We start from the raw sequence: 18,304 nt of genomic DNA, 5'->3' as shown, positions 1-18,304 counted from the left end.
AGCACCCTTCACACGGCCTCTTCTTAATCTGGTCATGTTCGGGGCGCTCGAATGCCGCCCTAGTCCAGTAATAGGTGCACATTCTTTTACCCAATGGACACTTCAGATGGACTCAGGATTCCCACTTAGCCCCCTCTTGGTGCCACACCCACGCCATCAACACTACTTTTTCATGGCTGTCACTTTCCCTCCATTTCTCACCCCAAGTTGTTGCCCAGAAAAGTAAACAATAGGCGTTTGGAATCTTCCTTCCCCATCACGGATCCCAAACTCACCGAATCCTCGCCCCACATAAAGGCCTTGCGGCCCCGGGGGAGCAACCTTTGACTAAGCACCTTTCTCCGAACACAAACCGGCGCGGGCACGAAAGTCCGCCTCGCGCGGCTCTCGCGGCAGCAGGGCAGGCGCTCGCGGTCCCCGACGGCGGCGGCGCGCGCCCGGCCTCCCGCGCAGCCTGCGCCCCAGGCGGGGCCGAGCCGGCGGGCGAGCGCGGAGCTGCAGGGGCGCCCCGGCGGAGCGGGCGCTGGCTTGCGCGGGCCGGCAGCTCCGGGCCTGCGGTCAGAGCTCGGCTTTTCCTCCTGTCTCTGTTCCTCCCGTGGGGACGGGCGACCCCGCCGCGGGCCCGCGAGGCCGTCCGGGCCCCGCGCCCAGGCGAGGCGGGGTTCAGAAGCCCGAAGGAGGCGAGGAGAGCGGGCGGGGGCTTCCCGCGGCGGCCGCTGCGTGCCGGCTGCGGGGCGCGGGGCGCGGGCCGACTCGGGGCTCCGCCCGCCGGGGGCGCCCGGCGCTGGCGCGTGCGCGCTGCGGCCCAGCCCGGCGGCCGCCGCGATGCCTATTTTAGTCAAAGCTCCGCGGACGCCGGGACCTGCCCGGCCTCACCGCCCCGGGCCCGCCGACCTGCCGAGGCTGCGCGCCGGGCGCCCGTCGGGCCGCTGCATCGCGTCCCCTGCGCCCCGAACTCCGTCCGGCGCCGGCCAGATCGGCGCCCGGACGGGCCAGGTAAGCACAGGGGGCGCCCTGCCCGTCGCCGCCAGCCCCGCGCCCCCTAGCCGCGACCGCGAAGCGAAAGTTGTGTCCCGCCTCTGCGAGCCCGAGCAACTTTAGGCGCCCCGCGCGCGCCCCGCGCCCTTGGCGGCCGCCCTTCACCGCCCCGGGCGCCGCGACCCCGGCCGCGCAGGTGGCGGCTGCCGCTGCTCCGATCCAGGGCGCCGCGGCCTCGGCGAGCTCGGCCGGGGTCTCGTCCGACGCGGTCCCCGGCTTCTCTTGGCGCACGCGGCCTCGCGCCCCCCGCGACCGGAGCGCGCTGGGCTTCGGGGACGCCGGACGGCGACTTAGGTAAGACGCGGGGGAGCGCGCCCCCGTTCCCGAGAGGTTGGAAACGGGTTGTCGGCCAGACCAGTCCCGGAAACTGCCTGCCTCGAGGCAGCAGTAAGTGCACAAAGCCTGCTCCCGAAATAGTGCCGCTTGCCACTCCGAAGATGTGCAGAATCACAAAATGAATTAGGGCTACTAACCGGGCTTGGGTTCTTTGCTGTTTATCGTCATTTTTGTAGCTTGGTAAAGATAACATGTTAGCTTCATTGTTTAGAGTAGTCTTGCAAACACCTATTTGAAAACTGGTGGATATTTTGGGATTTTACTAGAACAAGCAGTTTATGGAATTAGACTTTGAGGATCGGAGAGAAAAATAATTTCTCTTGATTTAGCAAGATTGATCTGAAAGTTTACCAGCTTACCGGTCCAGTCTGTACCTTGTTAAACTCATTCGTTCTCTGGATCAAGGCTGTTCAGTATAAGCCATTTAAATCCATTAAGCCGTAATTGAAGTAAGATGAAGCCAGAACGATCTGATCAATGTTTCATGACGACAGGTAAGTGGCAGCTATATATCTATAACTATATCTGTGTATCTTTAATAAGGTATAGTGCATCAAAATATGTTTCAGGATGAGCCTGTCTTTTAAAAATTGCTATTACTGTTTTGTGATTCTTGGATCAGTGGATTATAGTTTTCCTTACCCATTTTCTTAGACCAGAAAGTAATACTTTTAGTGAACTAAAGTTCATAAATTGGTACTCTAAGAACTTCCAAAAGCCTGAAATTGAACTACAGTAGAGGAGGAGGCAATCCAGGAGTTTTCAAGTGTTTATGAAGTAATTAGTTTGCTATATAAATCCGTGTGAGAGCCATAGACCATTTACACTTGGAGTTTTAAAGACCAAGTAGTCCAGCTGCCTCTATTCCAAGGCAGAAATAGAGTGAGGAACAACCGTGGCTTTCCCTGGCTTATGTGGCTCCCTGGTGGCTTAGACGCTGACTCTCAACCTCAGAAAGCCTAGGCGCTCTTCTGTCTTAACACCGAACGGTGCTTTCTAAACGTGTTCCTCTTGTTTATGTCCCTTTCCGATGGCTTCCCCCTGCATCAGTGGCTGTCTCGATAGAAGCCTTAGAAGTAATGCAGTGTGTAAATAAACACTGCCTGTGCCTTATAAGAACATAGGATAGTTAGAACAAAAAGGACCATAGGAATGCAGTGCTGTCGAAACCGTAGTTACTGACTTACATAACGTGAGAGGAGTTGACCTTAACCTAGGAGTGATTGAGGACGTTTAACAGCGCTTTCTTCCTGCCGAAATTATGATTTATTATTATGATACCTGATTTCTCCCCAGCAAACTTGGTATAATTATTGCATTGAGTTACTAAAGTAATGGTTCCCCCTGTCCAAATAGGCGTGTATTTTTATTGATTCAGACATTTGGAAAGTAGTTGAATTTTTAATCTTTTCTTTTTGTGTCAAGTGCATATTCAAGTCAGCTGTGAGCTGTTTTCCAGCTAGTTGCCTTTATCATTTCCTCCACACTATGTATACGGGTTATTTTTTGTCAATTTAGGAGATGTGGGATTCTTTCACATTTGTCTGTTAACGTCCTTTTAAAATGAATTCCCTAGCCGATTATTCTACCACATACAGTCTTTTTTGGGGGAGGTACCAGGAATCAAACTCAGGACCTCACACTTGCCAGGCAGGTGCCACTGAGCTACATTTAATATGTTGAAAACACAGATAGAGTAGTAAGGTTAATTGGGACCTTATTTTGAAAGAAGTATATATTTCTTAATTAAATTTAAAGGTATTTTGGGTCTGTATCTGGAACTCATAGTACAACAGGAAAATTCACATATTGAATAAACGTACATAGTTTTTGTCAAGGACTATAAAAAATTGGTAATAGAATTAAGGACTGACACCATGGACAGATGATGTAGTCAGAGTAGAGTACTGCTTTAAATTTTATATAACACGTGTAAAATGTACATTAGTTGCAATGTGTTTTCTGTGGATCTTAACATTAAGTAAACTAGGCTGGGCATGGTGGCACATGCCTGTAATCCCAGCACTTGGTAGACTGAGGCAGGAGAACATGTGAGTTCCAGGCCAGTGTGCGGTACAAAGTGAGGTCAAGGTCAGCCTGAACTGTACAGCAAAACTCTGCCTCAAAAAGATAAAGAAAATTATATTTATGAACCTTCCTATATATAAACAAACTGGGAGTTTACTACTTTTTTAATTTGTAAAATACTATCAACTAGAATTATTATGGGGGAAAAGTAAAGATTCAAGTTGGACAAAAAACTTTAAATGTTATATTTTTATGTATATGAATGTCTAATTAATACTTTTAGTGAACTAAAGTTCATAAATTGGTACTCTAAGAACTTCCAAAAGCCTGAAATTGAACTAATTTGTGTGGTTTTAATACACCTACATATTGTAGATATACATGTGTTATGTATATCTACAATATATGCGTAATACAATGATTTAAATTGTGGTTTAATAGAAAAGCCATCACATAGAAGGCTATTAATGTTTTGAAAGAATTAAAAAACAGTTTATTTTCCCTATTCTTGAATATAGGTTCACTAATGAGAATATAATGGAAGATCACACTAAAAAAACTTTGTAATTGTTGTTGTTTATGAACATTGATGGTTGTCTTTTAGGTTAATTCTTCTCTGCCCATCTGATGAAATATGATTATGTACCATATATGTATGTGTATCTATATGTATATATGTATGTATACTTGTATGCCAGGGAATAGTTATGTACTCTGTGAAATATTTTATAGATTTCATTTCATTTCATCATAGGGCAGATAAGGTATTATGTTTTAATAGATAAGAAAATGTCACATGTATTTCCTAATTCATGAGCACCGGAGAAGTCTGTTTTCCAGCATTCCATTCAAAAGTCATTTTCTTATAACACCAGTAATAGGGGTGATAAAATACCTGTTTATGATTTTATTTGTTTTACAGAAACTTTCAGCATGAACTATACGGAGACCAGCTCATGGGCAGAATCAACGATAGGTTTTACACCCGAGTCAGGAAGTGTTGTACCTGTGCCTTCCAATGGGACCTCTTGTGAAAACTGGCGAGAGATACATCATCTAGTTTTTCATGTAGCAAATATTTGTTTTGCAGTTGGTTTGGTTATTCCAACTACTCTTCACCTTCATATGATACTTCTTAGAGCGATGTTGACTCTAGGTAAGATACCCGAGAGTGGGTAGAACTTTGTCAGAAACAGATGGCCGTGGTGTTGGGGACTTCAGAGTGATCTTTGCTAGGTCTGTAGTGATCTGTGTCAGGTCTTTGTTATTGAACTGGCAGCATGTCAAGTATTTTAAAACAACACCTTTGCATAATATATCAATCCTTTACTTAGTTTTGAGAAAAACTATGCCTGCTTTCATGTATTGCTTAGCTTTCCAGATATTGGAAAAGTGTAACTGAAGCCTTCATGTATTCATTGTGTGACTTTAAAGCCAGATTGTAGGATGTGAGAGCTGGTTCTGCCATGTCCGAACTCTGTAGTTTGGACCGGTACTTTAATCTTGTTACCACCTCAGTTTTCTCATGTGTCCTTTGGAGTAAGAATAAAGCCACCTCATAGGGTTGTGAGGCTCAAATGACTATATGCTATCTCATAGTGGGTACTATATAGTCTCAAACTATTATTATTTGAAGATACTCAATTGCTATGACCAATAAGCCTACATTAACACAAAATAATTTCCCATACACAATCAAAGAAAATAATTTTTTGTTTTTTGTAATTTTGAAGTAAGTTAAATTGATTCACGTCAAAATATTAAAACAATTGAGTAGGTTATGTTAGCCAATGATTTTTTTTTTTTTAAATTATCAGTACCGGGGATTGAACTCACAACCACCCGTTTGCAAGGCAGGTGCTTATGCCGCTGAGCTAAATCCCTAGCCTCTAGCCAGTGATTCTTGACAGCTCACTCTTTCTATTTATTTCCCCGGTAATCCACTTATTGAGCTGCACTTTTGAGCACCTGTAGTGTATCAAACACAGAAGAAGTTGTCTGCATACCTGGAGACAGATGGGCGGTCACACTGTGCAGAGTTGGATGTTGTGACACAGGTGTGCATCCAAACTGGGGGCAGGAGAAGGTGACAGGCTCAGCAGGAAAATAATGGAGGCCCACCGAGGACAAACCCCACGGCCAGCTTTGGAACTGAGCGGGATTGCTTTGGCGAAGGGCGGAGAAAAGGGAAACTTAGCAGTACATTGAGGTGAAGGAAGGGTAGCTCATATGTGAGGAATGCGGGAGACTGGAATGCTCCTGAAGGGCAATTTGTGAGACTTCTGTGGCCGTGTTACCCCAGAGTTAGGTGGGCATTGCGGCAGGAAAGTAGCACATTATACAGAAAGAGAAACAGGCCACCTCTTAGACGGAAGTCCAGGCGGGGTACCTGGAGGTGATTTGCATCAAGCCAGCAGCTGCAGTAACCGCAGTTCCATCTTTAGCTCTGTGATGTTTACCTTGGCCAAAAATGCACTGTTTCCTTCCAGTTAGAAGCATTCAACAAATGGCGGCAAGGCAGAGCCACTGGAAACAGGCACCCAAGTTCCACGCCACATCTGGCGGTGCTGCATTAGTTGGTGGAGCCACAGTCAGGATCGCAGCACAGGCGTCCTGTAAATAGCAACACAGATTGAGGCACCCCAAAGGAAGGGAGAGGTCAGTCACCGTGCCACTGATGTAATGCTACCGAATTATCTCAAAGCCCAGTCATAATTGATGCCAACTAAAAGCCCCAACTCCATTAAAGTATGGTATGTTGAAGAAGTGAAGTACAATGGAAGCCTTTAAAAAGTCCAAATCTGAATTTTAAGACCGTTTTGGAGATAAAATGGACCAAAGAGATTATGTAGTCCAGTATTTTAGTCTATAAATGAGAAAATGAAGCCAGGTAAAGTGAGGAGCCTTATTTAGAAACACCCACATTGGGGCTGGGGATTTAGCTCAGCGGCATAAGCGCCTGCCTTGCAAGCCTGTGGTTGTGAGTTCCATCCCTGGTACCAGTAAAAATGCAAAAAAAAAACCCACCCAAATCCTTCTGAGGAGGTGAGAAGTTGCTGATGAGTAACTTTTTAATGGCGGGTTAGCTTTTGTGTTCATGTCAATTGATTTATGTGTATCTTAGTTGATAATTTCATCTTAAAAATACACTAACTGGCCTACCATAAAATTGATCAAAAGAAACTGATATTATCTATAAAGTCAGAGAAGAAACAGGACAATTCCTATAATGGATATCACTAACTGAAAATTCAGGTGGTTAAAAAATTTTGGTATAACATTTGAACTCATCATAATACTAATGAAAATACAAAATAAATATAACTTTAATATCAAATGAAAAGCTTTCAAGTTTTATTGTGACAGCCAGATACTGGCATTCCAAAATAGTAGGTTTATAAATTCCTACAAATAATTCTTTGTATCATGCAAAGCTATAGAGTTTACCTGCAGGCAAGCTAGACTATGCAAACAGTCACAAATACAGATGCTTTTATGTGTAAGCTTGTTTTTCTCACTCACCAAAAATTTATGCCCCAAAATATCATCTGTGTCCAATAGGGAGAGAGAGAAATATTATGATTTAATTAGTTATAGTCACTTAAAACTAACAAAGAATTTTAGTGAAATAAAAAAACTTTTGAAATGATATATACAATAGTTTTCTATTTGGTAAAACTACATAACTATAACATAGCATTATGGGGTTTTCTTTAAATTGTAGAATTGTAGATTTTTTTCCTCCCCGAAAACATACTTTCTTTTGGCTACGAGTACAGATCAGTGGGAGACTGCTTGCCTATAGCACGTGGTAGGCCCTGGGTTCACTCTCCAGCACTGCATTAAAAACAAGACAAAAATATTCTATATTATACAAATTTTCTGCAGCAAGGAATGTGTTTTTTTTCTAAAGTTAAAAGAATGAAACTGTGATATCTGGCTTACATATTTGTAAAATATATATGACTTATATACAGAGGATGAGAAATGTATTAAGCTATCTGCTGAAGTTCTGTATATCTGACATGTTAACTCTGTTATCCAACAGGGTGTACCCTCTATATTGTATGGGCCACTCTCTACCGATGTGCCTTGGATATAATGATTTGGAATTCTGTGTTCCTGGGTGTCAACGTTTTGCATCTTTCGTATCTTTTGTACAAGAAGAGACCGGTAATGACTAAAATTATTTAATAAGGAAATGACTTTAAGATAAAAGCTTTAAAAGCATTTTGTTCAGACTTTCAATATCTTTTCTCTGAAGATTGGACTTTCCATTTATAAATGCCTGGAAATATAATATTTGAGAACGGTGAGATTTTGTCTACAAATGAGTTTTTAGACCTTTTTAAATCATTAGGCTTGAAAGAACATGAATAATACTTTTAAAAGTCATTCATTATTTCCTTTGTCTGCTGATATTCAATTATAAAATTTACAATAGGCAACTTCCATGAACTTCCTAATGATTTTCAAATAGTTCATTCTTTTTTTTGGGGGGGGGGGTCCTGGGGATTGAACTCACAGGCAGGTGCTTATGCTGTTGAGCTAACTCTCCAGCTTCATGCTCTTTTTTAGTGTAATTACTATATATTTTTTCTTACGCCCAAAATATTCACTTAACAAATCACCATTTTTGATCGGTAGTTAACAAACACCAGTGCTTAACTTTTTTACTTTCAACTCTTGATTTATCTTGTTGGGTTTTATTCATGATACCAAAAACAAACGGAGACTGGGGAAAACAGCCTGCCTTCTAGAAATCACACCTGCGTATTTACCGAGTGCCCTAAGCACACACAGACACTGACTAAAGTAAAAGATGCAGTGTTTTCCTAATCTGATGTTCAAGGCTAGATCTGCAGGCAGAAGATTATTAGAAAACAGACAGTGAGCAGGGTCCCGCTGTGAATGATATGGATCATTTATGCAGTAGGCATTCCACTAGACTGTGGTCTCCTCAGACACAGCCAGTCAGTCTGTGTTGTTTCATTGTATTGGTCAGTTTTCTCTAGGCTATGGTGGATGACAACCTGATCATCTCAGTGACCCATAGCAGCAGTGGACCTTTTCCTCACCCACCTTCTATGTTGGCTCTGGTGACCGTATGTCAGCTGTAATTATACTCCATTATCACATCTGTTTCAGGGTCTCTGCTGAAGGGGCAGGCTCTGCTGGGACTGTGCATTTTCACAGCCGAGGAGAAAGCACAAGAGAACAAAAGAGAAACACCCAGTGTACCCTGCAGTGTCACTCAGCACATAAGGCACTTTTGCTCATATTTCATTGGCCAAGGCAAGTGCCTCGGCCAAGCTGCTAATGGGGAGAGTGAGGTTTCGTAATGGGATGCGTAAGCCTCGTACAGAGCCTGAGAGAGGAGCACACGAGAACAATATGTAATTAGCACACTTATGGGACAGTCCCTGTTCTCAGCCGTAACTGGCACACAGTAGGTGGTCATAAAAACTTTTGATGGGCAGGTACTGTCAGACAGAAAAACCAAGAGGACTCTGAGGAGAAATTAGGTCTCAAGCTGAGCCAGGGAGGGTAGAATATGAACACACATCCCTCGAGTATTAGCCGCTTCACACGTGCCACCGGGGACGGGGTGCCTGCCGGAAGGGGCCGTATCTGTGAATAAACTGTTTGCTAAGCTCATTACTAGAGGCGTGCAGTGGGAGAGATGGCTGAGTGTCATAATGACAATGACAGTTCCCAAATAGCAGAACTTTCTGGGACCCTCAAAGACAGGGTTCATAAATTGCTGATGTGGTTAAAGCACCAAATAGAACTCAGTCTCTGTACCTTTGTTTATTCTCAGGCCATCAAACCGTTGTTTGAAAAATACAGTGCTGGTTGCTCATCAGCATGAAGAGCAGGATAAGCAGGGCCACTGCAGATGCCGGGGTGACGTCACGGTGCAGCGGCTCTGCGACCTGGGCCTGTGGGCTTTGTCGCGTGTCTGCCAGAGCTTTCACTGGGCAGAGTTCACCCGGGTGCAGCGCTGTTCTCTGTCACCCAATTAGTGGTCCTTTCGGAGACAGTCCTTGATTCCACCTGGGCCTGACCGTGGCCTGAGAATCTCACCCCAGAGGTGGTAAAGCCATTTCCTTCCTCCTCCTCCTCCTCCTCCTCCTCCAGTCGCCAACCTTACTCACCCGGCGGATTCTCTATTCTGCGGGGCTTATTTTAGCTTAGGATGAAAGTGTGTCTTTTCCTTTGTGTGGCATGCAGAAATACAAAGCAGTGACTGCGGCTGTGGGGTTTGTTTTCTTCCATAGTACATAATTACACAGAGATAAAACATTGAATGTAAATACCATATTGGTTTGGTAAATTCATTTTCACATTTCTATTTTGTGTGTTTTTTTCTTACTATAACGTATAAAAGTTAATGTAATTGTGATGGATAGGGCCAGTCTTCTCTTATGCTGTTAGAGTTGATTTTAACTGCAAAAAAAAAGTGCCTTCTTAGCAAATGAAGTAGAAACTTACATCACTGCTTACTCTCTGAGTAAGACTCCATTGTGATGGTATATTCAGTAGAAGGGTGACTTGGTCCAGGGATAGATGGGCGGCACAGGGCCAATCTGGCAAGTGAGTTCCACTCCCACTATCGAAAAAAAAAAGGTGATTTGTCTATTCTCAAAACCGTACTGGGACCACAGAAGTGTGCTGTGGGGCTGCTGCTGAGGGGGGCTTGTCGCCCTTGCTGCATTTCAGGTGAAGATCGAGAGGGAGCTCAGTGGCATGTACCGGCGGTTGTTTGAGCCACTCCGCGTGCCTCCAGATTTGTTCAGAAGATTAACGGGACAGTTTTGCATGATCCAGACCTTGAAGAAGGGCCAGACGTATGCTGCAGAGGATAAAACCTCAGTCGATGACCGTCTGAGTATTCTCCTGAAGGGAAGGTATGGAATAGGAGTTCCTAGCTCACCTTCTGTCTTTTCGTGACCACTGGAAAGAAATAAGAAGGAGATGTTGTCAGCTAATGAATCAAGTAGTTGAGTGTGGTGGTGATGAAATTTCACTCTACGGTTAAACTGTAATGCTGCGGGGCGGTGTGTCAAGCTAGCAAGACTTGACTGCTTTGAATTTTGTTGCTTGTGGGAGACAATTCTAGTGACAACCTTTGGATGTAAAACAATTGTTGCAACTTTATATGGAGACTTACTTCCTTATACTGATATGTAGAGAGCTGGCTATGGTATTTCTTCTTGCTTTAACTGGCTCTAAGCATTACAGATAAGGCCAGCCACGTACTGGTATGTAATCTCTAAAGCCTCCTGTTTCCTAGCTTAGTGCTGTCTGTAAAAGACAGGAGCACAGCAGGATGTTAGAGCCAACAGCTCCGGGAATGTCAATTGGGTATGAGCCTCAAGGTAAAGAGGCTTTGACTCTCCAGGGCACAAAAGTTTACATACCAGAAACCAAAGCAGCAGCCTCCTAAAACAAGTCAGTTGCTACCTTAATTAAATTATGCAAATTTGTCCTTCTGCATATCCTTATCTCTGCATTGTGCAGAGATGCTTTTCTCCCCACCTGGCCAGCCAGCTCAAGTTCCTCACACAGTTCCCGCCATCCTCACTGTCACTCATCCCTGAGCCACCCTCCCCACCCCCTTCTTCACAAGATAACAGATGCTGGGAGAGGCCTGGGATCGAGGCCTTGGTCCGCATGTCCATGTCCTCCCGGGGATTGGGCTCAGGACCCTTCAGCTGCCCATCAGCTGGAATGTGTCTTGGTGTCTTTACTCTCACTATGGAGGTGATAGATTAAAATTAACTTGCTGGGATTCCAGTAACGTCTCAATGGGATTACAAATTCAACTTTTTGGATTGTGAGGAAAACTAGACAAAGAATTTCAATACTTGGATGACTGTACACAATATTTGGGCTTAAATAGTTGCTGTCAAAATCTTCAGTTTGTTGGGCTGGGATTTAGCTTAGCAGGATAAGCACCTGCCTGCTAGGAGTGAGGTCATGAGTTTGATCCCTAGTACCAAAAAAAAAAAAAAAAAATTCAATTGTGACTATTTTTAATCATTTTTAGCTTTTTAAAGTTAAGTCAAAATTTGCTGGCATTTCAAATTCAATAAGGTTATGTGTATATTAGAGGTGATTTGCGTATTTTTTGAATATCATAAAAATACAACTCCTGGGAATACCGTCCTTCTAGGAGAGAGCCAGTGGGTACCATTGTGTGGGCATAACTATTAATAACCTCCCTTTCCTTCTCAAAACTCCTAGTAACAAATTACGTAGTCACTCTGAGTATTAGAGCAATGATAATCATTAGAAGACACATTACTGGTTTAATAGCTGGTTTTGTTTTCCTTTTGTTGTTTTTTGAAAATATAGTATTTCAGGAAGTGTTTTTAACGGTCATCTGTGGAATCTTAAAATTGAATTACAAAATATAACCCCATAAGATTATGGTGGTTTTAAAGATTGTCGTGTTATTTGTGAACTACATGTTTCTTAACATTGTTTTCTGTTATCAGAATGAAGGTCTCCTATAGAGGACATTTTCTGCATAATATTTACCCCTGTGCCTTTATAGATTCTCCTGAATTTAGATCAACTGAGATGCACAAAGGTGAAAAATTCCAGGTACGTTATGGTATGATTTTAAAGAAGATAGAAACTAGTTCATACCTTACTCGAAATCCAGTGGTTATCAATAGAATGTAGCTGTGATTAACTGAAAAACGAGATTACCGTACGGCATATATAGTGCTATCTCATTTTAAAAACTTAAAATCTACATTAGTCACCTTCCCATGACTGTGGCAAAGCACCAACCCTCACACCTTAAAGGAGGACAGGTTTATCTGGGTTCGTAGTTCAGTCCGCGGTCAGCTGACTCCAAGGCAGGAATGGCGTGGTGGAAGGGAATACCGTTCACCCTACGATCGCCAGGGAACAGGGAGAGAAGGAAGGAGCTGAGGATAAGCATGCACTTTCCTTGGTCCTGTCCTCAGGGCCGGGCCTCCACCCAGACCCTCCCCTAGGAGCACAGCCAGCTGTTGAATTCGTAAGTGGATGAATCCACCAGTAAGTATACTACACTACCCCCTTCCACACACATGAGAATTTGGGGGGACATTTTAAATCCAAACCATAACATTCACCCCTCATTCCCAGAAGATTCATGCACAACTCATTATGTGAAAATGCTTTTACTCAATCATTAAGAGTCACTAAAGTTGTAAGAGTCCTCATATTGATGAAAAATCCAAATCCAAAGTCTCCTCTGAGACCCAATCCAAATTCTTAGCTGTGAGCCCCTATTAAAAATCCAAGAGAAAGGGGCTGGGGATTTAGCTCAGCGGCATAAGCACCTGCCTTGCAAGCAGGCGGTCGTGAGTTCAATCCCTGGTACCGATAAAAAGGAAAAAGACAAAAAAAAAAAAAAAAAAAATCCAAGAGAAAGTTAAATACTTCCAACATGTGCTGCAGGGTAAACAGTTACATTCCAAAAGATGGAAATAGGGGGATAGAAAGGAATGGGATCAGAGAAAGACCAGAATTCAGCAGGAAAAATATTAAATTACACAGTTCCATGTCCAGTATCCAGGGCAAGACGTGGTGAGATGTGAACTCCAGAGGGCTCGGGCAGACCACCACCAGCCAGTGTTCGCTCCAGCACATGTAGTCTCTTTCTGGTGTGGCTCTGCTCACTGCCGGTTATTTTCCTAGGAGATGATCCACATTCCTAGCATTTCAAAGTCTCCACCACACTTCTGGCTTCATTCTCACAGCTCAAAGTACTGCTCTCTCATGGTCACACTGCCTGGCCTCCCAGGCCTTCCTCTGAAATACGGTGTAAGCTTCCATGATCTCTTCTGACCTCTCGTATTGATGATGCCTATAAAACCAGTATCGTGCGGATAATGCCAAAGTCTGCTGCCGGTGAGAGCAGAAGCCAGGCCCCCTTAGATCATGACTGCAGTGGCCTCTGAGTACCAAGCACTGTGAAATTAATCTGGGTGAACCAGTTTCCTAGTTGACTCTCTTTAACAGGAAGCCCAAGAGGTCTCTTCTCAAATGAAAGCATTATAGTTTTTTATCACTGTGCTTGCAGTGGGTGGGGTTTTGCTGATTCCAGAGGTGGCTTCAAACCATCTTTCGTGTGGCCCTGGTGCAAAGAATTTGGCCTTTTTTTTTTCCTTGACAGGATTTCACTGTGCAGTTCAGTCTGCCTTGAACTCATTCTGAGGCCCAGGCTGGGCTCAGACTCTCTGTAATGTGCAATCCTCCTACCTCAGCCTCTGGAATTCAGGCATGTGCCACACGTCAGCCAGGCTACCTTTCTTTATATGTTGATCTTTTCCGCAGTCAGGCTTTCCTTTGCTCCCACTTTGCATGTGCTTTCTTTCTGGGGACAGTAGTGAGTATTCAGATCATTCAGCTCTGCCATTTGCTTCTGATTCTCCATGGGGATCTGGCTGAAAGCAGTCAGCAGTACCCATGCCAGCCTGAACACCAAGCTACTTTTAAATTTCCCCACCAGATTAGTGACCTCCAGTCTTTTAGTTTCTCATCAAGTCTCAGGATGCAGGCAGAATGCAGATGGATTTCCTGCCAGAGTGCAATATGTATGACCTCTACAACTGTCAGTGGGCTCCTTGTTCCCAGCTGACACCTCCTGAGCCTGGCCTTCACTGTCCGAATTTCTTTCAGCATTCTGGTGTTCTGAGCACAGCCAAACTCTCCCATCAAGCTCCATTTATAGGAGTGTAGAGTTCTCTAGCCAGCATCTCCTTATTTTTCCAGACTCCTCCTGTGAACCAGCTTTAAGGCTTCTAGATCACACGGTTAGGTTCAGTTATTACAGTGACCTTAATTCTGCAAGACCAAAACCTGTATGAACCATCTTCTGCACACATAAGAATTTGGGGGGACTTTTTAGACTTAAAGATACATTTTATTATAGCCAAGATTGTTAACATTATTTTGGGTATGACTTTACGTGGCTTTTAAGTTTTCTTTCTTTTTGCTTATTTGAATTACTATGTTTTTTAATAGAAAATATCTAATAATTTTATTATGAGAGAAAAAGAAAATATCTTTGTAGTTAATCAGTGTACCTAACCATGTCATTACTTTTCTTAGGGAAAAGCGGAATACTGGCTTTGTCGTAGAGAATTTCTTTAGTAATCATTATGAAAAAATTGAATCACTTTACCCTTTTATGCTTAGTGAGTACTTTTAATGGCCAAGCATGAAATTCTTCCCAGTAGAAGCAGTTTGAGTGTAGGCTACTTGGTGTTATTTTTATATTTTTTTTATTTTCTCCATTAGGTACTCCATTCGAATTCTTTCTGTGAGCACCCAGATCTCCTATTTATCATTGATAGAAAAATAACCAAAAACATGGATGAGCATTTTCTTCAGTTTAAACCTCTAGATAAACAGTAATTAAGAAAATATCCTGAGCAATAAGGTCTATCTGTTTAGGGACAAATGAATTGAAGGGGATGATACCACCCCGGGGAGGAAGAAATGTCATTGTTTCTGGATGGCACATGCTTGTTTTGACACTCTTAGAGTCTCATTTTGGGTGCCAGATAATTTGAGATGCCAGCGAAAGATGATTCACATGATCTCAGCCTCACCTGTCTGAGTAGCTGGCCTAAATAATTACACAGTTTGTTAAAGTTAAATGCATTTTCTGGAAGGTCTCCTAGACTTTTACTGATATGTGTGACACTGTTCCATGCTGGCTCTGCTTAAGATACAGAAAGACAAAGTTAATGCTGTGTCCTGGCTCCTCCAGTTTACGGCATTCTTGTCCCTGAGCCAGCAGTGCCGTGAGATTTATGTTCTCACTGTATCTTTGGTCTCTACCATCCACAAAGGAGGACAGGGACACTTCTGCTTCTCTTCTTCTTTCCTATCAACTCCTGACAGTTGCTTTTTCCAAAGCCCACCATTTACCCATTGTGTCTGTTTTTCTGTGTATAGTAGCATGAGATTTTACATGATGACTGTCTCATGCTATCCTAAGGAACTGAGATTTGTGATGTAATACGAGCCAAACTGTGTCTCTAGAAGCAAGAGGTTCCTGAGAGGCCAGGAACACAAAGATGTGCTGCCTTTTCCACAGCACTTCAAATGGCATTACATTTATAATTAAGTTAACAAAAAATTCCAGCCATCAACACAGATCTTTTTCTCCTTTGAAACTGGGGATTAGAGTTTGGTAGTTGAGAATTGTTGCTAGTAATTAATGTGAAGATTCCAAAAATCTGACCAAGATTGAGGTGGCATCCATGAATGAAGGGTCTGGATCATCTTTTGTCATTATCAGTCAGCTTGTCTCTACTGTGCATAGACCTGGAGCGGCCTTTTGTGACTGACCAGTGTATCCTCGTGGAGCCTATTCCTGTACAGCACTAACTTCATCCAAGTGAACCTTGAGAGAGGTTTTGCTTTGATTATTACAATATGTACCTGTTGGCAGATACTCAAGAGTAAAATATAACTGTTGTACATCTGTGTAGCAGTCCATACCTATAGCCTCTGACACGGTTTGTGTCTGGATATTCCCCCCAAAGCTTCATGTGGTCCCTGGGGCCGAGCTTTGTCAGAGGCAGCTGAGTCCAGAGTTTCTGATTGGTTCATTGTCTAGTGCTGGGATGGGCGGGAAGCCTGCGTACAGTGTACGGGTGGAACGGAGGCTTACTCTCCCCCTTTACCATTTTTGCTCTTGTTGCTTTTGTGTCTTTGGCCACCATGAAGGGCTGCCCCTCTGTCACATGCCACACTGCCTCGGAGTCAGCAGTTTATGGGCTGAAACCTCCACAAACTGTGAGCTAAATAAACCTTGCCTCCCTCAATTTTGGGTGTCGGGTAGTTTGTCTCGGCACAACAACAACAAAAATGTAACCAAGACAGCCTCTTACTGAAGCAAGTTCTCAGGCAAAAAAATGTCCTGTCCGTCCAGGGTGACTGTCCTAACTCCCTGTGCCTAATCACTGAGGACTTCTCTGCCCATCTGCCTCGTCCATCCTAAGCTCATCTTCCCTTAGGGAAGACAAGCAGCTATGTCTTTTGAATTTTTACTTTAAATTCTTTCTGGGGTCAGAGTACTGATGTATTATACAATATATCAGAAAGAAAAGGTAAGTGCACTCAGTCGTTTGATATGTCGTAGGAGCTTAGAATGCTGCTCAGTCAGGTAAAGATGTAGTAATTATGTTAGTAATAGGCATAGAAATAGAGTGAAAAACAAGCTGTAATTTACAGTTCTCCCTAGGTGCTTGCAGTTTTCTGGTACTCACAGACCACAGCTGCCACTTCTGACTGTTGGGATCTTGAGTGTCATTGTTACAAAAGATCATAGTGTTTTGTATTTTTCTTTTTCCTGTGAAGTTTATTGACTTAAAGAGGAATGTCTAGGAGACATATATCCTTGCTCTGATGAAATACACAAACACTGTATTCTACCTGATACTTAAAGAAACATTACCTTAGTATGAAGTACGTATTTCAGTGAAGGTTTAAAGCACTTTAACTGTCTACACTGTGCTGTATGTAGTGCCCGTGAGAAGTAGGTAAGCGCCAGATAGATAGACTTTTTGGACTGTTTTGTGTTACTGGCATGTAAAGTGCTGTGTGATATGTGGAAAAATAATAAATTTCCCCCCAGGACAGTCCGCTATTCCTGTGTCACACTGCTGTTTCTGATTCTAGCTCATCAGCAGTCTCCCCACGGCACCGTCAGAGTGACCTAATGATTGAAGAAGTATGTTTATTTTATAGAAGCTTTAAACTCTCTCATCAAATTTCCCCTTCATACTAGACCAGAGACCCATCCTCAAATTTTTCATTAAAAATACATTTCACTTGATTGTTGCGACAGGAAATCATTAAATAAAACTATCTGCTTGGCAGAAATGAAGCATTAGCTACTAAAAGAAATTAGCTATCAACACACTTAACTCCTGGCTTCCAATTAACTGCCTGCTGTGGTTGACCTGAGTTAACTCATCCATTCGGTAGGTGTCACTTGTTACGTGAGTGCTAATATTAAATTTATATTCAGTATAATTTAAATATGTATAAAGTACATTTTCAGCTACAAGAAAGATGAATTTCAGTGTCATGGTAAAAGGATCACCCCAGACGAAATGAGATAATTCACGTTCGAAGAGAAGTTAAATGTCACATGTATCACCTGAGTGGGCATTTCAGTCTGCTAGAGATTTCCAGTTCTAACCCCACTAAGCGAATTACGTGTTCTAGAGTTACAGATGACATCTGTCCAGTGAAAAGACCTCGGTTTCACTTAACTCTAGCACGTGGTTGTGTGCTGGCTGCTGTAGTTTTACTTTTGTTATTTGGCCTGTAGCACAGTTTTGGGCTGTGCTCCATTTTACCTTCCCACATCGTACTGTTGTTTTAACTAAGTCTGCGGCCGAGTTGACCACATACTTCTCATTCGATAAATCGTTTCTGGCCGTATTTCTTTATTACCCGCTTGCTTCGCACTGTGGTACTTCAGCCGTCCCCGTGAAGGCTGTCGCGATCGGGTGGTCAGCCTGCGTGACCCTGGTGACACTGGGTGCGCTGAGGGGGTTTTACCTGATGGGAAGTGTCTGGACTGGCAGTCAGAGGCACTCACTGGGCCACTGATTAACGTGTGTTCTTCAGCAAGTTTTTGATGCATGTGACAAGGTGGAATGTTTCTATTTTATTTATTGTACAGGCAGTTTTAAGGATCCACTCACATGTTGCAAAAGATCGTAGTCCCTTAAATGTTTAAATAAAAGCTCCTTAAATGTTTTAAAGATATATATATGTATGTACAACTGTCATCCCTTAATGATTCCTTCTATATCTGTCAAAACACTTCTGTCACCTGAGGTTGTTATATTTATTTATTTATTTATTA

General features: G+C 43.1%; 1 protein-coding gene across 2 annotated transcripts in view; it reads left to right on the top strand.

Annotated features, from left to right (window-relative positions):
- The first annotated feature begins 1,185 nt into the window (after positions 1 to 1,185).
- Bves (blood vessel epicardial substance) overlaps positions 1,186 to 18,304 on the top strand; it is a 33,768-nt gene continuing 16,649 nt past the window's right edge. The window contains exons 1-5 of one of the 2 annotated variants that reach the window (XM_003466005.5): positions 1,186 to 1,332; positions 4,325 to 4,558; positions 7,451 to 7,575; positions 10,126 to 10,313; positions 11,907 to 12,015. In XM_003466005.5, coding sequence (XP_003466053.1) covers positions 4,336 to 4,558; positions 7,451 to 7,575; positions 10,126 to 10,313; positions 11,907 to 12,015 — 645 coding nt within the window. In that variant the 5' untranslated portion in view covers positions 1,186 to 1,332; positions 4,325 to 4,335. Of the gene's footprint in view, positions 1,333 to 1,421; positions 1,869 to 4,324; positions 4,559 to 7,450; positions 7,576 to 10,125; positions 10,314 to 11,906; positions 12,016 to 18,304 lie in introns of those variants that run through there. The other variant, XM_063253947.1, reaches the window with a different exon arrangement.

This window comes from Cavia porcellus, unplaced genomic scaffold (genome assembly GCF_034190915.1).
Source record: "Cavia porcellus strain 051 isolate PalLab524CR breed Dunkin Hartley unplaced genomic scaffold, mCavPor4.1 scaffold_7, whole genome shotgun sequence".
Lineage (NCBI taxonomy): Eukaryota > Metazoa > Chordata > Mammalia > Rodentia > Caviidae > Cavia > Cavia porcellus.
The sequence above is the reverse complement of the archived record's forward strand: the minus strand, read 5'-3'. Positions and strand labels throughout refer to the sequence as shown.